This window comes from Mus caroli, unplaced genomic scaffold (assembly GCF_978045245.1).
Source record: "Mus caroli unplaced genomic scaffold, Mus_caroli_1 scaffold_8, whole genome shotgun sequence".
NCBI classification, from domain to species: Eukaryota; Metazoa; Chordata; class Mammalia; order Rodentia; family Muridae; genus Mus; species Mus caroli.
In genome coordinates, this window is record NW_028227263.1 from 125208690 (window position 1) to 125227915 (window position 19226).

Here is a 19226-nt window from a genome sequence, read left to right on the forward strand (position 1 = left end):
AGCACTGCAATACCCCACTCCTGGTACCAACTTCTTTCTTAGGGTTTTACTGCTGTGAACAGACACCATGACCAATGCCAGTCTTATAAATGAGAATATTTTATTGTGGCTAGCTTACAGGTTATAGATTCAGTCCATCATCATTCAGGCAGGAGCATGACAATATCCAGGCAGGCATGGTGCAGCAGAGCTGAGAGTGCTATATCTTCTTCTGAAGGCTGCTAGCAGAATACTCACCTCCAGGAAGCTAGGGCTACACCCACATTGATACCTACTTCAACAAGGTCAGATCTCCAATGGTCCTACTCCCTGGCCTAAGTATATATAAACCATCCCACCAGCCATGGACTCACACAGTTTGTCATAGACACCAATCAACACCTCTTAGGTCTGCACACCGTGTTCGTGTACACTGCACACCAATGGATCACTGCTCTTACAGAACACCATCCAGAAGGATGAGCCTCCTAATCAGAAATGCTGAGTTTGAAAATGAACAAATATATGTATCCTCACATAAACAGTCAATGTTTTTGTGTGACCTTGCATGCCTACTGAGTTTGTATCATTTTCTTACAGAATGTTTTACTTCCTGTAGTAAAATTAATATTATTAATATTCCCTGTGCAGGGGTTCTACCTGTCTCAGTGATTTATGTTCCTGAAAGAACAACACACTCAAATAACCTTCATTTATTTATTTGGAGAAGAAAGAGTTTATTTCATCTTAAATATTACAGTATACTATGAATGGAAGTCAGGACAGAAAATCAAGCATGAACTTCGAGGCAGGCTTTAAGAAGATGTCATGATGGAATAAAATTACTATCTTGGGCAGACTGTTTTCTTATTTCAGCTGTTCATGGATGGTTGTTGAAATAGTAACTCATCAGTCAAGTAAATACTCAATGATCTTTTGCCTACTAGACAATCTGATGGGGACATTTTCTAAAGTGAAGTTTCCTTTTTCAGTTTGACCTCTGTTAGACTGTATTTGATAAAAACAAAGCCCAAACAAAAGAAAGAAAGAAAGAAAGAAAGAAAGAAAGAAAGAAAGAACAAAAGAAACAAGATTAGCATGAAGTTAATAAGTAAGTAAAGGAAGGAAGGAAGGAAGGACGGAAGGAAGGAAGGAAGGAAGGAAGGAAGGAAGGAAGGAAGGAAGGAAGGAAGGAAGGAAGGAAGGAAGATTTTTTTTTAAAGAACCAGCTCCCGGTTTTGTTGATTCTTTGTATAGTTCTTTTTATTTCTATTTGGTTCATTTCATCCCTGACTTTGATTATTTCCTCCTCTTGGTTATATTTGCTTCTTTTTGTTCTAGAGTTTTCAGGTGTGCTGTTAAGCTGCTAGTGTATGCTCTCTCCAGTTTCTTTTTGGAGGCACTCAGACCTATGAGTTTTCCTCTTAGTATTGATTTCATTGTGTCCCATAAGTTTGAGTGTGTTGTGCCTTCATTTTCATTAAATTCTAAAAAGTCTATAATTTTTTTATTTCTTCCTTGACCAAGTCATCATTGATTAGAGTGTTGTTCGGTTTCCATGTGTATGTGGGCTTTCTGGTTTTTTTTTTTTAATTTTTTATTTAATTTTTAAAAAAATTTATTATCGAAGATCAGCCTTAGTCGGTAGTGATCTGATAGAATGCATGGGATTATTTCAGTATACTTGTATCAGTTTTATGACCAATTATATAGTCAGTTTTGGAGAAGGTACCATGAGTTGCTGAGAAGGTGTATTCTTTTGTTTTAAGATGAGATGTTCTATAGATATCTGTTAAAACGATTTGGTCCATCACTTCTGTCAGTTTGACTGTGTTTCTCTTTAGTTTTTGTTTCCATGAACTGTCCATTGACGAGATTGGGGTGCTGAAGTCTCCCATTATTATTGTGTGGGGTGTAACATGTGCTTTGAGCTTTGATAACGTTTCTTTTATGAATGTGTGTACCCTTGCATTTGTAGTATAGATGTTCAGGATTGAGAATTCTTTTTGGTAGATTTTTTCTTTGATAAGTATGAAGTGTGCTTCCTTATCTTTTTTTTGATAACTTTTGGTTGAAAGTTGATTTTATTTGATATTAGAATGGCTACTACAGCTTGTTTCTTGGGGCCCTTTGCTTGGAAAATTATTTTCCAGGCCTTTACTCTGAGGTAGTATCTGTCTTTACTACTGAGGTGTGTTTCCAGTATGCTGTCCAACATGTGATCTCTGCTGTTCAACAGTCACTTCTCCTGGAACACAATGGATAGGGTTTTGCTTCACTGTTCCAGTAGATCCTCCATGTACCACACGGCTCTCTTGGCTAAGAAGTCATTGATTTCACACAACTTTTCCATCTCTCTTTCATCACCTGATTGTGCTCTTTAGAGAAATTATCCTTGCAAGGATTGGCTTTAGGTCCTGGGTTTTAGTAACAATGCTCTCATATTGAGAAAGTTTGCATCCCCAATCCTTATCCAGGATATGTCAAACACACGAGTCCTTAGAGCCATGGTTCCAGCATGTGCTTGGTATCTACCTTTTTGTCAGTCAGATCTGCTTCTGAAAACACTTTTCCTGGATTTCTAGAGATATGGCTGCATAGTTAAGAGCAGTGGAAGTTCTTACAGAGAAGTTAAGTTCCTAGCACACCTGTGGCCACTCATAGCCATCTGTCACTCCACTTTCAGAGGACCCAATGCCCCCTTTCTTCTCTGTTTGTACCAGGAATGCTGTGGTGCACAGATATGCATGTTGCTAATATAACAGTACACATAAAATAATAGAATAAAGCAAACAGCCACCTCTGAATCAGGAATGATATCTGCATGGTCCTCACCTGTGGAGGACAGGGCATTCCATGTGCAGGAAAAAAGTGGTTTTCTCTCAAGCCTGTGCCTGACTCTCATACCCTCCATTCTTCTGAGGCTCATCCTTTGTCTTTTGTGGTCCTGTGCCTTATGCTTGTCACCATGGAACCCCTGGGAAGGTTGGCACATGTTATGATGGTCTAGCTTGGGTAGTGAACTGAATTCCATTTCTGCACATTGTCTCCAATGAGATTTCTGAACACACATCAAGCAATCATTACAGACTGTGGATGTTTGAAAGGGAAGTTCAGTGTGCATCTTCTTATGTCTGGTCTCTAGGGCAGCCTTGGAAAGCAAAGTCCCTGGCTCAGCAGTGGAGATCAGTATAGCTGGAGGGACAGAGCTTCATGGTGCAAGGGAGACAGTGAATCACTGAGGTTCAGGAGAGACCTTGGGGCTATGACTCCCAGTCCTAGGTCTGTACCATCCAGCTCTGTAGCTCAGCTTCCATTTGACAAAGACTGTTTCTCCGATACAGCACAGGAGACCCACCATGTCTGAGTACTCAGGTCCTTCTGCTTGATTCTCCAAGGACATGTATTAGGAGTGCAGTGTACAGAGACCAAAAGTGAATGAAAGTGGCTGTTGTAAGCATCAAAGGCCCCACAGCGGCCTTGTTCTTTCTAATGACTGCACAGCACTGGTGTCCAATGACACCATTAGAAGTGACAATTCTAACCCCAGGGATGGGGAGTATGCTATCCTTAAAGCATGAACCTGAGTCTCAGAACATACCTACTTGTGAAGGGGAAATGTTCACAGCCTCTCAGCAGTTGGCAGGGTAAAGCTAAGGATAGCAGGACTCCCACTTATTCATGTGCCAGTTGACACAGTATCCTAGGAATGTAAAACCTGGGACCCACTGAGTGTTATCTACAGTGACCCACTCCTCTTGAACATTAACTGTGAGGATGAAAGTATCAATCAAATTAATTATTAAGCATGTTAATAACTTCCATCACATCCTTGCTTCAAATGTCTAAATACAGAGAGATAGAGCCAGGACTCTTGGTCACTCCTGGCTTCATGACCCAAACCCTGTGTACCCTTTGAAGACCAGAACATCTTCAACTGGCCCAAGCATATGCAGCCAGGCCCAGAATTGAGCTAGAATGGGTTGGATGAACTTCTCTTACCTAGAAAAGCTCATTGTGATGGAGTAGAGGGGATATTTTGGATTCAGACTTAATGAACACATGGGTATTTAGTGTCATCCTTATCTGTGTATGCTGGTGAGGGAACAGGGTTCATGCATGCTATATGAGTACTCTTTTACAAAGCTGCACCCTAGCTCTGTCTGGGACCTGTTTAACTGATGTTATAGGACACATACTATATCCTATTATTATTATTATGATTATGGTTTTTCGAGACAGGGTTTCTCTGTATAGCCCTGGCTGTCCTGGAACTCACTTTGTAGACCAGGCTGGAATTAAAGGTGTGTGCCACCACGTCCAGCTTACTATATCCTTTTATAGAGCAGGATTTCCCCTTCCCTCTGCTGACATCACATGTGGCTTTATTCTGTTTGCTCCAATGGCTCAGATGTCCTGCTGATATTCTCCTCAGACACTCATTGCCATCCAGTGTCAAACCTCAACCTCTCCTGCCATGCAGCCTCCCACTCTCTTGCACATTAGTTTTGGATTATCAATGGGAAGCCCCAGTCTTGCTCCCAGTGTTCCTTATTTCCAGCATCAACACTCCTACTAATGGATCTTATATTTCCCTTGTCTATAACTTGACCATTGGCCTCAATAGGATCACAGGGAATGCAACTTACAGGTCTTGGTAAATGGATTATTGAAATGTCAGCATTGAGCTTTGTTATGAAGCCTTGGATTTATGAATAGATACAGACATTACTTTCCAGGGCAAGCCAACGGGCACAAACAGTTCCCTATTGTCTCATGAGGTCTGTCTCTTCCATTTCTTCCTACAGCTCTGATTTCTCCTGGATGACCCTGAATGGGTGTTGGAGTGAGAGAAGGAAAGAGAGAGAGAGAGAGAGAGAGAGAGAGAGAGAGAGAGAGAGAGAGAGAGAGAGAGAGACAGAGACAGAGAGAGACAGAGAGAGACAGAGAGAGACAGAGAGAGACAGAGAGAGACAGAGAGAGAGACAGAGAGAGAGAGACAGAGAGAGAGACAGAGAGAGAGACAGAGAGACAGACAGAGAGACAGACACAGAGAGAGACAGATTTTTCTCAGGTAAGAGGATATTTCTAGGGGGAATGGTGAACTTAAGATCATGTGGATTTTTGGTTGTGAGCCTAGCCTTTAATGGCTGAGCCATCTCTCCAGCCCAAACGTGGGCACGAAAGGATGTACCATCTAGAGACTGCTGCACCCGGGGATCTATCCCATAATCAGCCTCCAAATGCAGACACCATTGCATATGCCAGCAAGATTTTGCTGAAAGGACCCTGATATAGCTGTCTCTTGTGAGGCTATGCCAGTGCCTGGCAAACACAGAAGTGAATGCTTACAGTCAGCTATTGGATGGAACACAGGGCCCCCAACGGAGGAGCTAGAGAAAGTGCCCAAGGAGCTAAAGGGGTCTGCAACCCTATTGGTGGAACAACAATATGAACTAACCAGTACCCCCAGAGCTCGTGTCTCTAGCTGCATATGTTTCAGAAGATGGCCTAATCGGCCATCATTGGGAAGAGAGGCCCCTTGGTCTTGCATACTTTATATGCCTCAGTACAGGGGAACATCATGGCCAAGAAGTGGGAGTGGGTGGGTAGGGGAGTGTGGGGGGTATATGGGACTATTAGAATAGCATTTGAAATGTAAAATAAAAAAATACCTAATAAAAATTATTCATACAGTCAAAAAAAAAAAAAAAGATCACATGGATTTTCTTTCACCTGCTCATGCCTTCCTGTCCCCTCCATTTGCTTTCATGATCCCAATGACCCTGAAGAATCACTCACAACTTGGAACCATGCTCATGATTTTTACCACAAATTCTCCCAGTTCCTTTTTGTTTCAGCTGGTAATTGACTTCTGCTCTGAGTCTAGTAAATCCAGAAGAGGCAGGGGAGATGATTGTGCTTGGGAAGACTGTCCCGAGTCAGGCTGGTATTGATGCTTTTAAGATGCCCTTTTACTCACTATTCAGAATGTCAGTGGTGTTCACCAGTGCATCCCTGAGTTCAAATTATATAAACTTGGAAGAGTGAAATCAACCAAATGTAGATTACCTTGAGTGCTTCTGGTTCTGAGTGTCTGGCTGTGGACTCCAGCACATGTGATATATGGAGAGAGAGAGAGAGAGAGAGAGAGAGAGAGAGAGAGAGAGAGAGCGAGCTTTGGAGATGGGGAACTTCCTGTGATGTCTCCCTTTGGAGAAGGTGGACTTGACAGTTTAATACAGTGTTCTTGTTAGTTTTAACTTCACCTTGACACACACAGAAGTCACCTCAGGGAAAAGTCTACACTGAATAATTTCCTTATCAGCTCTGGCTATGGACATGTCTGAGAGCGATTGTCTAAAGTGATGCAGGAATCCCAGGCCACTGTGGGCAGCAACATCCCTAGGCAGATTCACCTTGGTTGTATAAGAGAGCTAGTTAAGCATGAACCTGAGAATGAGCCAGCAAATGAGCCAACAAGGGCATGTTTTCTGCCTTGACTTCCTTCTGGGCTACACTATGTCCCAGACCTGGACAGGAAATGCGTGCTCTGCTCTCCTGAACTTCTTCTGTTCACAGTGCTTTTGTCACAGTGAGAGAAAAAGACCTGGAGCAGTGTATAGGGAAGAACAGTTGACACTTCCATTTGAGTCACTGTTCTGTTCCCTGTCCTCAGTAAGGGTCCCTCAGTATCTAGTGGGCCAGGAGAAGAAGGTATTGAGACACCAGACATGGGCCAGTAAGTACAGATGCACCCCTATTTCCATTACTGTCCTCTTGATTGAGTCTGAAGAGAAAGAACCATGACATCTTTCCACTGTCATTTTGTGAGCACAGGACTCCTCCCAAGGGGTCTCATTCTCTGGATGCACACATCATCCAACTTTAGTCCATGACTTGACAGGGAGAACCTGGAAGCCTGCCTAGACTCACCCTACACTAGATGGAAAAAGGAGTTCTGCAGAGCCCAGTGAGCAGAATGATGGTCCCTGCATCCCACCTGTGCAGAAGGGATCAGGGTAGGTCATATTTGTGGTGTTGAACCCGCTGCTGTAGCCCTTGGCATGAGACTGCAGTTTTCCCAGAGAACTACAGGGGGCAATATCATGTTGCACACTCAACATTAGGACCATTGTTTCCTTGAGCTAGGAGACCTTGCCTAGGAGACTGCTTTCCATTCCTGTCCCCACTAACCTTGATCTTCCTCCCTAGACCCAGCTGTGATTCTTTTGTCTGAGAAGACCCCTCTCTCTAGGGAACCTGAAAGTTTCCTCCCTCCTGTCATCTTCCATAGTATAAGACAGGATTGCTGATGGGGAATCACCCAGACAAAGGACAGAGCTGACCCAGGAAGACCAGCGAGAACTGTGCTCAGCCAACACACAGCATGGCCAACTAATAATAATGCTGCAGGGTCACTGGTCAACTCCTTCTGTGACTCAGACTGGAGTGCACAGCTGCACAGGTGGCCAGGCCATCAGCTAATTTTTCCAATGGCTTATGAGACCTCACAAGAAGTTCAGGTTCTCCAGGAGAGGGACAGAGCACATAGGTCCCCTTGATGATTCAAGTCCTCAGGGAGTAACTCTAAAGAATCCTCTCCTTGGAGCAAATGGTAGCTGACCCTGCTGCTCTGGACAGCCATCCTGGGCCAGTGTCAGGCCCTTGTTCATATTTAAGGCTATTTGTTGAGACTGTAACATATTGCTCCTTTATTGTGCTGTTGCTGGGAAACTGAGACCCAGGAAACACAGTGGCCACATGAGCATCACATAGTCCACAGGTGACAGATGGGAAGCACAAGTTCTCTGTCTCCAGGCACGTATGCAGTGTTCCAACCCTGGAACCTTCTCAGGTGTCTGTGAGTCAGGGAGAAGCTGATTTTAATCTTGGTCATCAGCTGCTTAAGGGGACATCTTGTCCAAGAATTAAAAACAAATGGACAGTTAGATCTAACTCCAGAACTTTGCCATGAGTCTCTCAAGTATTTCTGAAGAATTCCACTACTCCAGGGCCCACTTACTAGATAGGAAATTGTATTTTCTCATGTGGGGTTGTCACTCAACACTCAGACAATTGTTTACTTGAGCTATGACCTTGCCTAGGAGACTGCTTTCCATTCCTATTCCTTGTAACTTGGATCTCCCTACCTCGACCCTGATCTGTTTCCTGTGTTTATGGACACCCCTCTCTCTGTGAATCCTGAAATTTCCCTCCCTCTTGGCATCTTCCAAGGGTAACATAGGACTTTTGCTGCAGGATCACCCAGACAAAGGACATAGGTGACCCAGGAAGACCAGAGGGCAGTTGGGCTCAGCCAACACACAGTTCAACCAACCCATAATGGTGGAAGGTTGCCTGCAAACAGTCCATAGGAGAGGAGCCCACAGTCCTTTCCAGGACATACAGGTCACTTCTTTAGCAACACCAAGAAAATGAAATTCCTCACACAGTTGCTCCTGGGACTCTGTCTTGGGTCAGGAACTTGACTGGTTAAATTAGTGATAAAGGGTTTATTTTCATTTCCAGTCATCACACAGCAGGTCCCTTCCAAACCTCACTGACATCTGTGTCACCTTCCTTTTGAGAAATACTATCTTCCCAGTGCACTGAGGACACAGGGCAGACTGGGAGCTCCCAGGGCAATCTTTGAGTCTCAGGGACACTTAGGGAAGATAGAGGCTCCCTATTTGATGCTGACAGACCCATGTCTAGGAGTCAGCAGATGTCAGCACCTGGATTAATCATTGTTCTCTGAAGCAATCATGTCGATGCTTATCAGCCCTGTTGCTCAAGGTCTTTTCAGAGAAGAAACATAAATGGAGAAAATGTGAGAAAGATGAGGTGCAGTACTGAGAGTAGAAGTGAGTGAGCAGTGCTGTGGTCACAGACCCCCACCATCCATAGCTCATAAGGTTCTGTGAAGTGCTCCTGCCTGAGAGAAAACTCAGTTCAGAAGGAGAAAGGACAGTAGAGGCCAGGTGCCTTGCTGGAGCTGAAGGTTTTCTCCTCAGAGAAAGGCCAGTACATTTGAAGAGATATGGGAGTGACCTCTGAACTTTTTACCAATGTCCTTATCCCCTGGCAGAGGGTCCTGTTCACAGGTAAGCGTCCAACTATCTGAATGTGTGGGATAGGGAACTCAGAAGCCCAAAGTCTTCTGTAGATGAGATGTCTAGAGAAGACTTGGGTGTCTGTATTTGGGGCAAAGAAGGTGCATTGAGGTACAGAGGCTCAGCAACAGGAAGCTCTGAGCAGACAGGAGCTGATGAGGGGAGAGAAAATCCTCAGGTGCCCCTATTCAATATCAGTCACATTGGCTAGCATTGGAATTCCAATGGTCCCCACCTTGACATGGCGAATCTCCAAAGAGGAGTCAAACCTGGGAGGGCCAATGAGATTGCTCAGTGTGTGGAGACATGCCAGTCTGAATTCATTCCTCTGCTCTCACAGGGTAGATGGAGATAAAGGCTCCTGCAGGCTCTGTTCTGCCCTACACAGGTGTGTGTCATGCACCCACAATGTGCACACTGAGACACAAGCCTTCCGAAACCCAAACATACAATAGAGAATTATGAAATCACACTTGAATATAATGATTGTAATTTGCTCCAAACCTAGGAACTGCAGAGATGAATCCATGCAGATCTCTCTCCTTCCTCCTTTACTTATTTCCTTTCCTTTCCTTTCCTTTCCTTCCCTTCCCTTCCCTTCCCTTCCCTTCCCTTCCCTTCCCTTCCCTTCCCTTCCCTTCCCTTCCCTTCCCTTCCCTTCCCTTCCCTTCCCTTCCCTTCCCTTCCCTTCCCTTCCCTTCCCTTCCCTTCCCTTCCCTTAACTTTCTTTTCCTTTCCTCCCTTCCTCCCTTCCTCCCTTCCTCCCTTCCTCCCTTCCTCCCTTCCTCCCTTCCTCCCTTCCTCCCTTCCTCCCTTCCTCCCTCCCTCCCTCCCTCCCTCCCTCCCTCCCTCCCTCCCTCCCTCCTTCCCTTCCTTCCTTCCTGTTTCCTTTGTTTTTTCCCTTCCTTTTCACTCCCATTAATTTCTGAGTTCTTTTCAGCAACTGAACATTCCAAAAAGATAATTCCAATGGTTGTCTTCACAAAGCCTTTTCTAGTGAACCAGAAATCAGAGTATTCAGAGGAGAGAATCAATGATTGAATAGAACTGCATATAGAATAGAAAAGAATTCAAAAAGTGAGGATTGTGGGCAGAAGAGGAAGAGCAGGAAAAGGAGAAAGAGCAGGAGAAGGTCAGAGAGCTCCTTTTCTTCACAACAGATACTGTTTCTATGAAGAGTGATATGGGGACACCTGAGTAGAGGATTCCACAGAGCAGAAATGACACCCTCTGAGGGCATGGAGGTTTTGTTGCTCATCTCTATTATGGGCACACCCCTACCGATAGGCATAAGGTGAGGGATGCTCACACCTGGTCATGATTGTTGGCTTATTTCTCTTCCCTTCTAGCCTCCCTTTTGACCTGCTGGCTTCTGTCCACCACTGCTAGTGTCACCATCCAGTCACCACAACACGTAGTTGAAGGAGAGAATATTCTTCTACAAGTTGACAATCTGCCAGAGAATCTTCTAGCTTTTGCCTGGTACAGAGGACTGACAAATTGGAGGCTCACAATTGCTCTGCATTTCCTGGAGTATAGCACAAGTATGACAGGGCCTGAGCACAGGGATAGAGAGATATTGTACAGCAACGGGTCCCTGTGGATCCAAAATGTCACTCAGGAGGACACAGGATATTACACTTTTCAAACTATAAGTAAACATGGAGAACTGGAATCAAATACATCCACATTTCTTCAGGTATACTGTAAGTAATCCTTTGTGAACTCTCGGTCCTGGGTTTGGTCTCTCCACTAGGCACATAGAAGTGTCAGGCCTGGCCTGTGTCTCCTTTGCCTCTGCTTTGTGTCTCCATGTTGGTGCTTGAATATTTAATGCAGGACACACATGGTGGAGAACAATGTCAAGTGTGTAGAATCCCTCATTTGATTTCACTTTGGATGCAGGGTGGGCAAGTCAGCCAAGGCCATCAGCCTCTGTCTAGACTCTTGAGTTCCTTCAAGGAAACTGTCCTTGAGAAAGACCTTGAGGGAAGAAAGAAGGGCCTGTAGAAGCACCTTCTTGAAACCCTGCATGGGATGATGGAGCCCAGAGCAGTTCTTCTGGGACCCAGGTCACCTCCTTCCACACAGTCAGGCCATGGGCTCCTAACACATCTGCTCCTGGGTCTTTCTACTCCCTCAGAATCCTGACTGATGCCTGCAGTGAGAATGATCTGTCCCCTTCACCACTCACCATGTAGTTGGCCCTTTGGATCCCTCACACACATCTGTCACCTTCCTCCTGAAAGCAAATCCCATTGTTCCAGAGCACTGAGAACACAGGGCATGGGTGCTCACCCGGGTTTCTGTGTTGCACAGAGAGTGCAGCAACTAGCTCTTTGTTGCTGACTGACCCAGGTTGAGAACACAACTGAGGGCTACCTGTGGTTGACCTGCTGTTGTCTCAGTGCTCAGAGATACTCAGAAGGTTGTCAGTCACTGTGTACTCTGGAGGGCTTAAAAAGAAAGAGCCAAGAGGAGAGGGTTGGTGGGTAGTCCAGAGAGTGCACAGGGTAGAGAACACAGAGCTACCCACTCAAAGCCCACGGGCTTCTGAAAGATGCTTCTGTTGTGGAGGAGCCTGAGGTATATGAGGAATGGGGGAGCTGGGCTGTACCAGATATGATACAGCAAAGGACACATCAGGCCATAGTCCAGGGAGGCCCCCCTGTGTACTCTCTGCAAAGTTTGTACCACCTGTCAGGGCCTCTTGATCATTCGTGAGGAGCCCACACTTTACAGAGTGTGAGCAGAGAGGACTCAGCTATTCTTTGGAGTCTCCTCAGGAACTCAATGACCTGAGAGGAGTCTCAGGGTTTGTAGGAGAGAAGCCACAGTGGGACAGAGGTTTAGCATCAGCAGGAGACTCTTGGTGAAGAAGTACGGGCTGGGGGAGAGTGTTCTCACCCACAGTTAATCAGCATGAGCACAGTGTTCTGAAGTCTGATGCTCTCAGCTGTGAAGTCCCAATAAAATTCCACCTGGTGTTGATCAGTGACATGGCTCAGTGGATATCTGCATTTACTTCATTGTCTGACAACCTTTGAAGCAGTGAATGCAAGTTGTCTTCTCACCTCCACCTAGGGAAGGTGTCCTGTAACCACCGCCACCCACTGAGAAACACCCATAGAGTAAGGCGCAATCTTGTGGGCAAGTGTTAGCCTGTGCAAGTGTGCCACCCCCACCCCCAGAATGTAACAAAAAACCCCAAAGGTAATGTAATTTTGAACACTGTACCAAAAACATATGAATGTGACTATGAACATGCATGGTCCTGAGACATTATTCATTTACTCATTCATTCAACCATTTATTGGTTCCCCACAGATATCTGATGTGTTTTTAGGCAGCCTTTCTTTAAAAAAAAAAGAAGACCACTACTGGGTCTCACAATTCTCTAGCCCTAGTGGACAGGAAGACAGACAAGTAAAGAAAGCTAGAAGGTGATCAGGTGTTAGAGTGAACCATTAAAGGAACAGAAATACAACAATAGAGTCAGAGAGTGAAGACAGGATGCTGGGGAAGGGGTCAGGAGGCAGCACTCCAACACCATCTACACTGAGTGTGAGCAGGGATCTGAGGGGAATAAAGCAGGGCCGTGTAGACAACCAAGGAGAGAGCACCATACAGAGGAAATGACAAGTGAGGGACATGGAGCGCATGGAGGTAATGTGATGACCTCCACCAAGTAGGGAAGGGAGACCCTCACTCACACACCTCAGCTGAGCTATGGACACAGCTGATCAGGACACAGGGTGCCATCTCAGTCAAATATGAAAGTCCTAATATCGATGGATCTCTCTTCCCTTCTAGCCTCTCATTTCACCTGTGGGCGTTCTACCTTCCCTGCCAAGTTCACTATTGAATCAGTGCCGCCCAGAGTTGCTGAAGGAGAAAGCGTTCTTCTCCGTGTTCACAATCTTCCAGAGTATCTTCAATTATTTTTTTGGTACAAAGGGGTGATTATGATTCGCAAGGTTGAGATTGTCCGGCACAGAACACTCAAGAATTTAAGCGATCCAGGCCCTGCCCACAGCGGTAGAGAGATAGTGTTCAGCAATGGATCCCTGCTGCTCCAGAATGTCACCTGGAAGGACACAGGATTCTACACCATACAAACTGTGAATCGATATTGGAAAATGGAACTAGCACACATTTACCTTCAGGTGGACAGTAAGTGATTTTCTGTGATCATTCAGTGCTGGGTGGGGCTTCTACCAGGAGCACTGTAACTGCTAGTATGGACTACCTCCTGTCTGCACTTTTATCGCCACTTTGGGGTTTGACCACTGTGTGCAGGTCACACATGCAGGAGAGAAATGCCCATGGGTCAGACTCAGCTTTCTGACATCTACTTGTATCTCGGAGGACCTAAGATTCCAGACTGCTCTGTCTGTTGAGGTTTTTGCAATGCACACAAGGAAAGTGTGGAGTCTACACAGAGTGGTGAGCAACAGGAAGCTCAGGTCCCATAGTCTGTCCCAGGCTTGACTAAAAATGTATTGGGTTCCAATTCATCAGGACTTGACACATACTTCTGCTCTGAGCAGACAGTGTACAATGGTTTATGGCTGTCTATATCAATCCAGTGTTTTTATTATCACGAAACAGTAGACTTTCATAAAAAACAAAGTAACACAAAACAAACAAATAAAAAACAACAGAAGAAATGAGATAGCTCAGCGGTTAAGAGCGCGGACTGCTCTGTTAAAGGTCCTGAGTTCAAATCCCAGCAACCACATGGTGGCTCACAACCATCCGTAATGATATCTGATGCCCTCTTCTGGAGTGTCTGAAGACAGCTACAGTGTACTTACATATAATAAATAAATAAATGAATGAATAAATATTAAAAAAAAAAGTAACCCAGTGTAGTTTTAGAAAGAATGGAGGGTTGCTTGCTCCTGCCTATCTCCTCACACCTTGCTCATCCTGGTCTTATAGCACATGGGTCCATGGGCCCAGGGGTGGAAATGCTCATAGTGGACTAGTCTCTCCCACATCAATTACCAGTTAAAAGATGTGCTATAGACCTGCCCAGTGGCTATTCTGGTATTTCTATTTTCAGTTGAGGCTCCCTGTTTCAAATGACTCAGGCTTGTGTCAAGTTGACATAAAGCCTGGCAGCATAATCCAGGGCATGCTGAGAAGAGCAGCCTGCTCCAAGCCCTCACCCAGCCCTAGTCCTGGGGTCAGCAGGAAGAACATGTAGAAAGTGAGGTTAGAAGCTGAGTGCAGGAACAAAGGAAATGAGAAAAGTTAGGAAGTGAATATGCAGGGTATGCAGAAACCAAGGTCAGAGGGAGGCATCATCTCAAAGCACAGTGTGCATGAGTGTGTGCAGTGTCTGACTGAGGGCAGTGAGGGGCAGCCATGGAGATACAAAGAAGAGAGCTCCGTGCAGAGGAAATGACAGGTTCTGTGGCACTGAGGGAATGGAGGCCATGTTGTTGACTTCCACCAGGTTGGATAGACACACCCACAGACCTGTCTAGGCTGCGTAAAGAATCCATCTGCTCAGGATGCAGGTCACCATCTTTCCACAGAGTACAATGAACCTATGTGACGACTTTTCTCCTTTCCTTTCCAGCCCCGTGCTGTGATACTCTTGACTCTGCCCAACTCAGGATTGATCCAGTGACTCTGCATGCTGCTGAAGGGGAAAGTGTTCTTCTCCAGGTCCATAATCTGCCAGAAGATGTGCAAACCTTTTCCTGGTACAAGGGTGTGGATAGCACTCCATCCTTTCAAATTGTAGAATATAGCAAAGCAATGAATTCCATCATCAGCGGCAGTGCATACAGCCGAAGAGAGATAGGGTACGCCAATGGATCCCTGCTGCTCCAGGATGTCACTGAGAAAGACTCTGGCTTGTACACACTAGTAACAATAGACAGCAATATAAGAGTTGAAACAGTTCATGTTCAAGTCAACATCTACAGTAAGTGATTCTCTATTGCTTTCCCCTGTTGGGTGTGGCTTACCCTACTTCATAAGTGGACTCTGAAGAGTGGGCTGTGCCTGCTCTCCCCCCCCACTACATTGTGTCCTTTTGGCACTTACTGCAGGGCACACATAGGGTGGTCCAACATCATTAGATCAGAACCCATCACCCATCTTTTAATGCAGAAGTACCCATCCTGTGCTGGATAAACTCAGCCCAAGAATGTCAGATTCTGCCCTGACCCGTGGGTCTCTTACTATGCCCATATCTCTGATATAGACTTCATGTGTGTCAGATAAGCCATAGCTGAGCAAGCTGTGGAGTCCCCACACAGAGCACCAGGAGGCCTGGAAGCAAATCTCTGTGAGTTTAGATTGCAGGTGACAATGGGAACATTAATGTTATTGGTTGGCTTTGGATTCCTGTTAGAGCAGACATGGTACAAGGCTATCATGGCATGTGTCACCATCCAGTGCACTGTCATGAGAGCCACAGTTATGATAGTTCCCCTGGACATCTTCTACAGAGACACATCCAAGAATGCATTGATGGAGAGGACAATCTGGGTTCCAGGATATTAACTAGCTGTTTGGATGGCCTTATGAGACTTCGCAGGAAGACCAGGGTCTCAAAGGTGATGGACAATGGACACAGGTCCTTCTGGCAGGTGTTCTTTCTCTGTTGTGTATCTCCTGGAATTCTCTTCTGCAGGTTAACAATTTAAGAGGTGTTAACTGGAGAGCACCAAGAATGAGGTGCTATTCCGTTGCTGATCACTAGATGGTGAAGTAACATAGCCCAAGACTTCAGAGTCTGCACAGTCTCCTGAGGCTCTTGCCATGCTCAGAATGGCAGAACACTCAGAAAAGTTATTCTGGAAACCATGCACTTGAGGTGTAGCCTTGCTCCATATCTCACCCTACAGATGTTGTGTTTTCATGGGCAGTCTTTCAGACATACTAAGCACATTACTCTGTCAGAGCATCCTGTGCTAACAGGTTCCCAGCTCTCCCTAGTATATCCCATAGGGAATCACCTATACAGAGGACAGCTGCCTCCCCGAAAGGACATGAGCAGACCCTAAGTGAGGCTCAGGTAGCACAGGATGCTGAGAGTCCCTCTGAAACCCTCCTTAGGTTTATGGGGTCACTTTCCTCTCTCTGAGGTCTAGGTGACCTCCTTCAAAGTCACAAGAAACTCCCCACACAACTGCTCCTAGGTCTCACGACAATGTACCCTGACTGGTGACTCCAGTGAGAATGGACCTGTTCCTTTTCTAGACATCAGCCAGCAGGTCCCTTCCCAGATGTCCCAGGCATCTTGTCACCTTTCTGCAGGGAGTAGATTCCACAGCATTGAGAACAAAGGGCAGCTTAGGATCTTGTGTCATAAAGATTGGGAGAACACAGCAAGGGCAGTCCTGTTGTGAGCTGTTGCTGCCCCAGGGTGCAGAGATGATTATCAGCCTTGAGTTTGGCACCATCTCTGACAACCCTCAGTATCACCCTGGGAAGGGCTCCTGCCTAGGTGGAGGCTGAGCTCAGAGGGATGAAGACTGCAGTGCTTGTGGGCAGTGCTGGAGCAAATGCTGTTCTCCACAGAGGGAGGGCAGAGCAGGCAGCTGCAATCACATTGGCCCACTGTGTACTTCTCTGCAATGCTTGCAACCTGTGGTAGTGTCTTCTGTTCAGTGGTGAGGAGGACAGTGCCTGACTGTGTGGGAGGAGGGGAGCTCAGAGACTTACTGGAATTTCCTAAGGCAGAAAGATGAGGAGGGGGTCTCTCAAGTTGACCTCTATCCTCCATCTAGGTGCTGTGACCTGTCCATAAGCATACACTCAGGATGGTGTACACCTGCATCTGCACACATCCATAATCATGTCTACTATAGACACCTTTGTGTGATAATTTGGGCTGGAGGTTTAACCAGTGTCAGTAGGTCCAAATATGAGAATTTCATTAGCACCTGGACATGCAAGATCTTTGGACATCTGCCTATCTATCCACAGGCATCTGAACCTGTGTAGGCTTTGGAACTTCTTAAAATATCAAATTAGATTTTTTTCTAACAAGGCTTTAGGTGTAATGGGCTGGGAAACAGATAATGAAGGCTTGAAGTGAAGTCAGGTATTGACTGGGCCTGAATGGTGGTTGGGACACAAAAACCTGGGGTCTCTAGAGGAAGAAAAAAATTGAGAGAAAGTTTGCCTGCAACCCATATCTTTTGAGGAAGAACAGACTTGTGATGACAGTGAGGGTGGAGACAAAGGAGGATATATTTCCCCACAGAGGAAGGAACATACAGGTAGTCCCACCGAGGGCATTGAGGTCATTTGCTCAATCCCTTTGACTTGTGCAGACACTCCCATCCACCTCCACTGAGTGATTGATCTAAGCTTCTCTGGTCACATGACCCTGCCTTTCTTCCAAAAACAAAGGTCTCAATATTGACGGATTTTTCTTTTTCCCTTTTATCTTCCCTTTAAATCTGTGTTCCCCCTCCCTTCATGGTTCAGTTCACTACTGAGTCAGTAAGAGGAGCATCAGGAAGCCAATGATCCAGACATAACTCTAGGAGTCCATAGAGAGCTCCTCTGGGCTAGCACTGAACTTCCTGTTAGAGCTAACAGGTTCAAGGTTTGGCTTAGTTACCATGTCCTATAGGGTATAGGGTCAGCTGTTTACCACCATAACAGCTGCAGTTATATATGTCACCTATGTACCTCCTTCTCTTGAGTCTCAATGCAGAGGTGCCAGGACAGAAGTCAAGTGTTCTGATGGACTTAGGAGACTCAGATAAAAATAATGTCCCCAAGGGAAGGGACAAAGTTGACAGTTCTCCATGAATCTCTTTATTCTCAGGAATTCAGCCTAGGGTAAGTGGAACAGATTCTGCTGATGTGAGCAGCTCCCCCATCTTCAGGTCATAACATTGCTTATACCTAATCATAACTAATAGTCAGTGCAATGATCATGTACAGAGTGTCATACTTCAGGTAAACTGAGACACATCAACCTCAGTGGCTGAGTCAGGATCATACAGTTTGTAGGTTGCAGATGCAAAACACAAGATATATCTATAGTCACAGCTCCAATTTCTCCTTCCTGGATGCTTTATTCAGTGTGACCTATAGAGGGGCTGTTTGAGCTGTCTGAAAGATGAATGACATTTGGTCCCCTCTTCTTTTTCTTTGCAGAGCTTGTGACACAGCCTGTCATGAGAGTCTCGGACAGCACAGTTAGAGTACAGAGCTCAGTTGTCTTCACTTGCTTCTCAGACAACACTGGGGTCTCCATCCGTTGGCTCTTCAACAATCAGAATCTGCAGCTCACAGAGAGGATGACCCTGTCCCCGTCAAAGTGCCAACTCAGGATACATACTGTGAGGAAGGAGGATGCTGGAGAGTATCAATGTGAGGCCTTCAACCCAGCCAACTCTAAGACCAGTCTCCCAGTCAGCTTGGCCGTGATGAATGAGTGACCCCTCCTCTCATGCTATATCAGGGTGGGGGCATTTCTGTATTGAGATGTCCACAACTACCTACCCCTGCCAGTTACAGATTTCCATTCTTTCCCATGGCCAGTTGGCCATTTCTCCTATCTCTCCCCACACCTGATCCTGAATCCCTCCATTTCCCCCCACATCTCCTCTCCTACCCAATTCCCTCCTTCCATCTGCTTCCACCTATTATTTTCCCCCCTTCTACATTAGATTCAAGCATACACTCTTGGCCTTCCAACTTGTTTAACTTCTTTGGGTCAGTGCAGTGTAGTGTGTGAATCTTGTATTTTTGGCTAATATCTACTTATAAATGAATACATACCATGCATGCCATCTTGGTACTGGATTACTTCATTCAGTATGTTATTCTCAAGTTACATCCATGTGTTTTCAAATTAATGATTTCTTTATTTTTAATAGTTTCATAGTATTCCATGGAGCATATGGTACCACAATGTCTGTGTCCATTTTTTCAAGCTGCTGGTACCCTCCTCACACTGCTCTGCTCACTATTGTTGCACAGTGCAGCCCAAGGGTAATGTGATCCATTTGTTGCTAATGAACATTGAGTTTCAAGCTTTTGCTGAACCAAAAGGGAGAACTGAGGTTGACAGTTGCCTTAGTCAGTGTTTACTGCTGTGAACAGACACCGTGAACTTGCAAGTCTTAGAAAGGACAACATTCC

At 45.5% G+C, this 19226-nt stretch overlaps 1 protein-coding gene across 1 annotated transcript; it reads left to right on the forward strand.

Moving 5' to 3' along the window:
• The first annotated feature begins 9022 nt into the window (after positions 1 to 9022).
• LOC110288107 (pregnancy-specific glycoprotein 22-like) lies at positions 9023 to 18520 on the forward strand. The gene is made up of 5 exons (XM_021154548.2): positions 9023 to 9086; positions 10445 to 10801; positions 12909 to 13268; positions 14686 to 15036; positions 18237 to 18520. The coding sequence occupies exons 1-5, from the start codon at positions 9023 to 9025 to the stop codon at positions 18518 to 18520; spliced, it is 1416 nt and encodes a 471-aa protein (XP_021010207.1).
• The last annotated feature ends 706 nt before the right edge of the window (positions 18521 to 19226 follow it).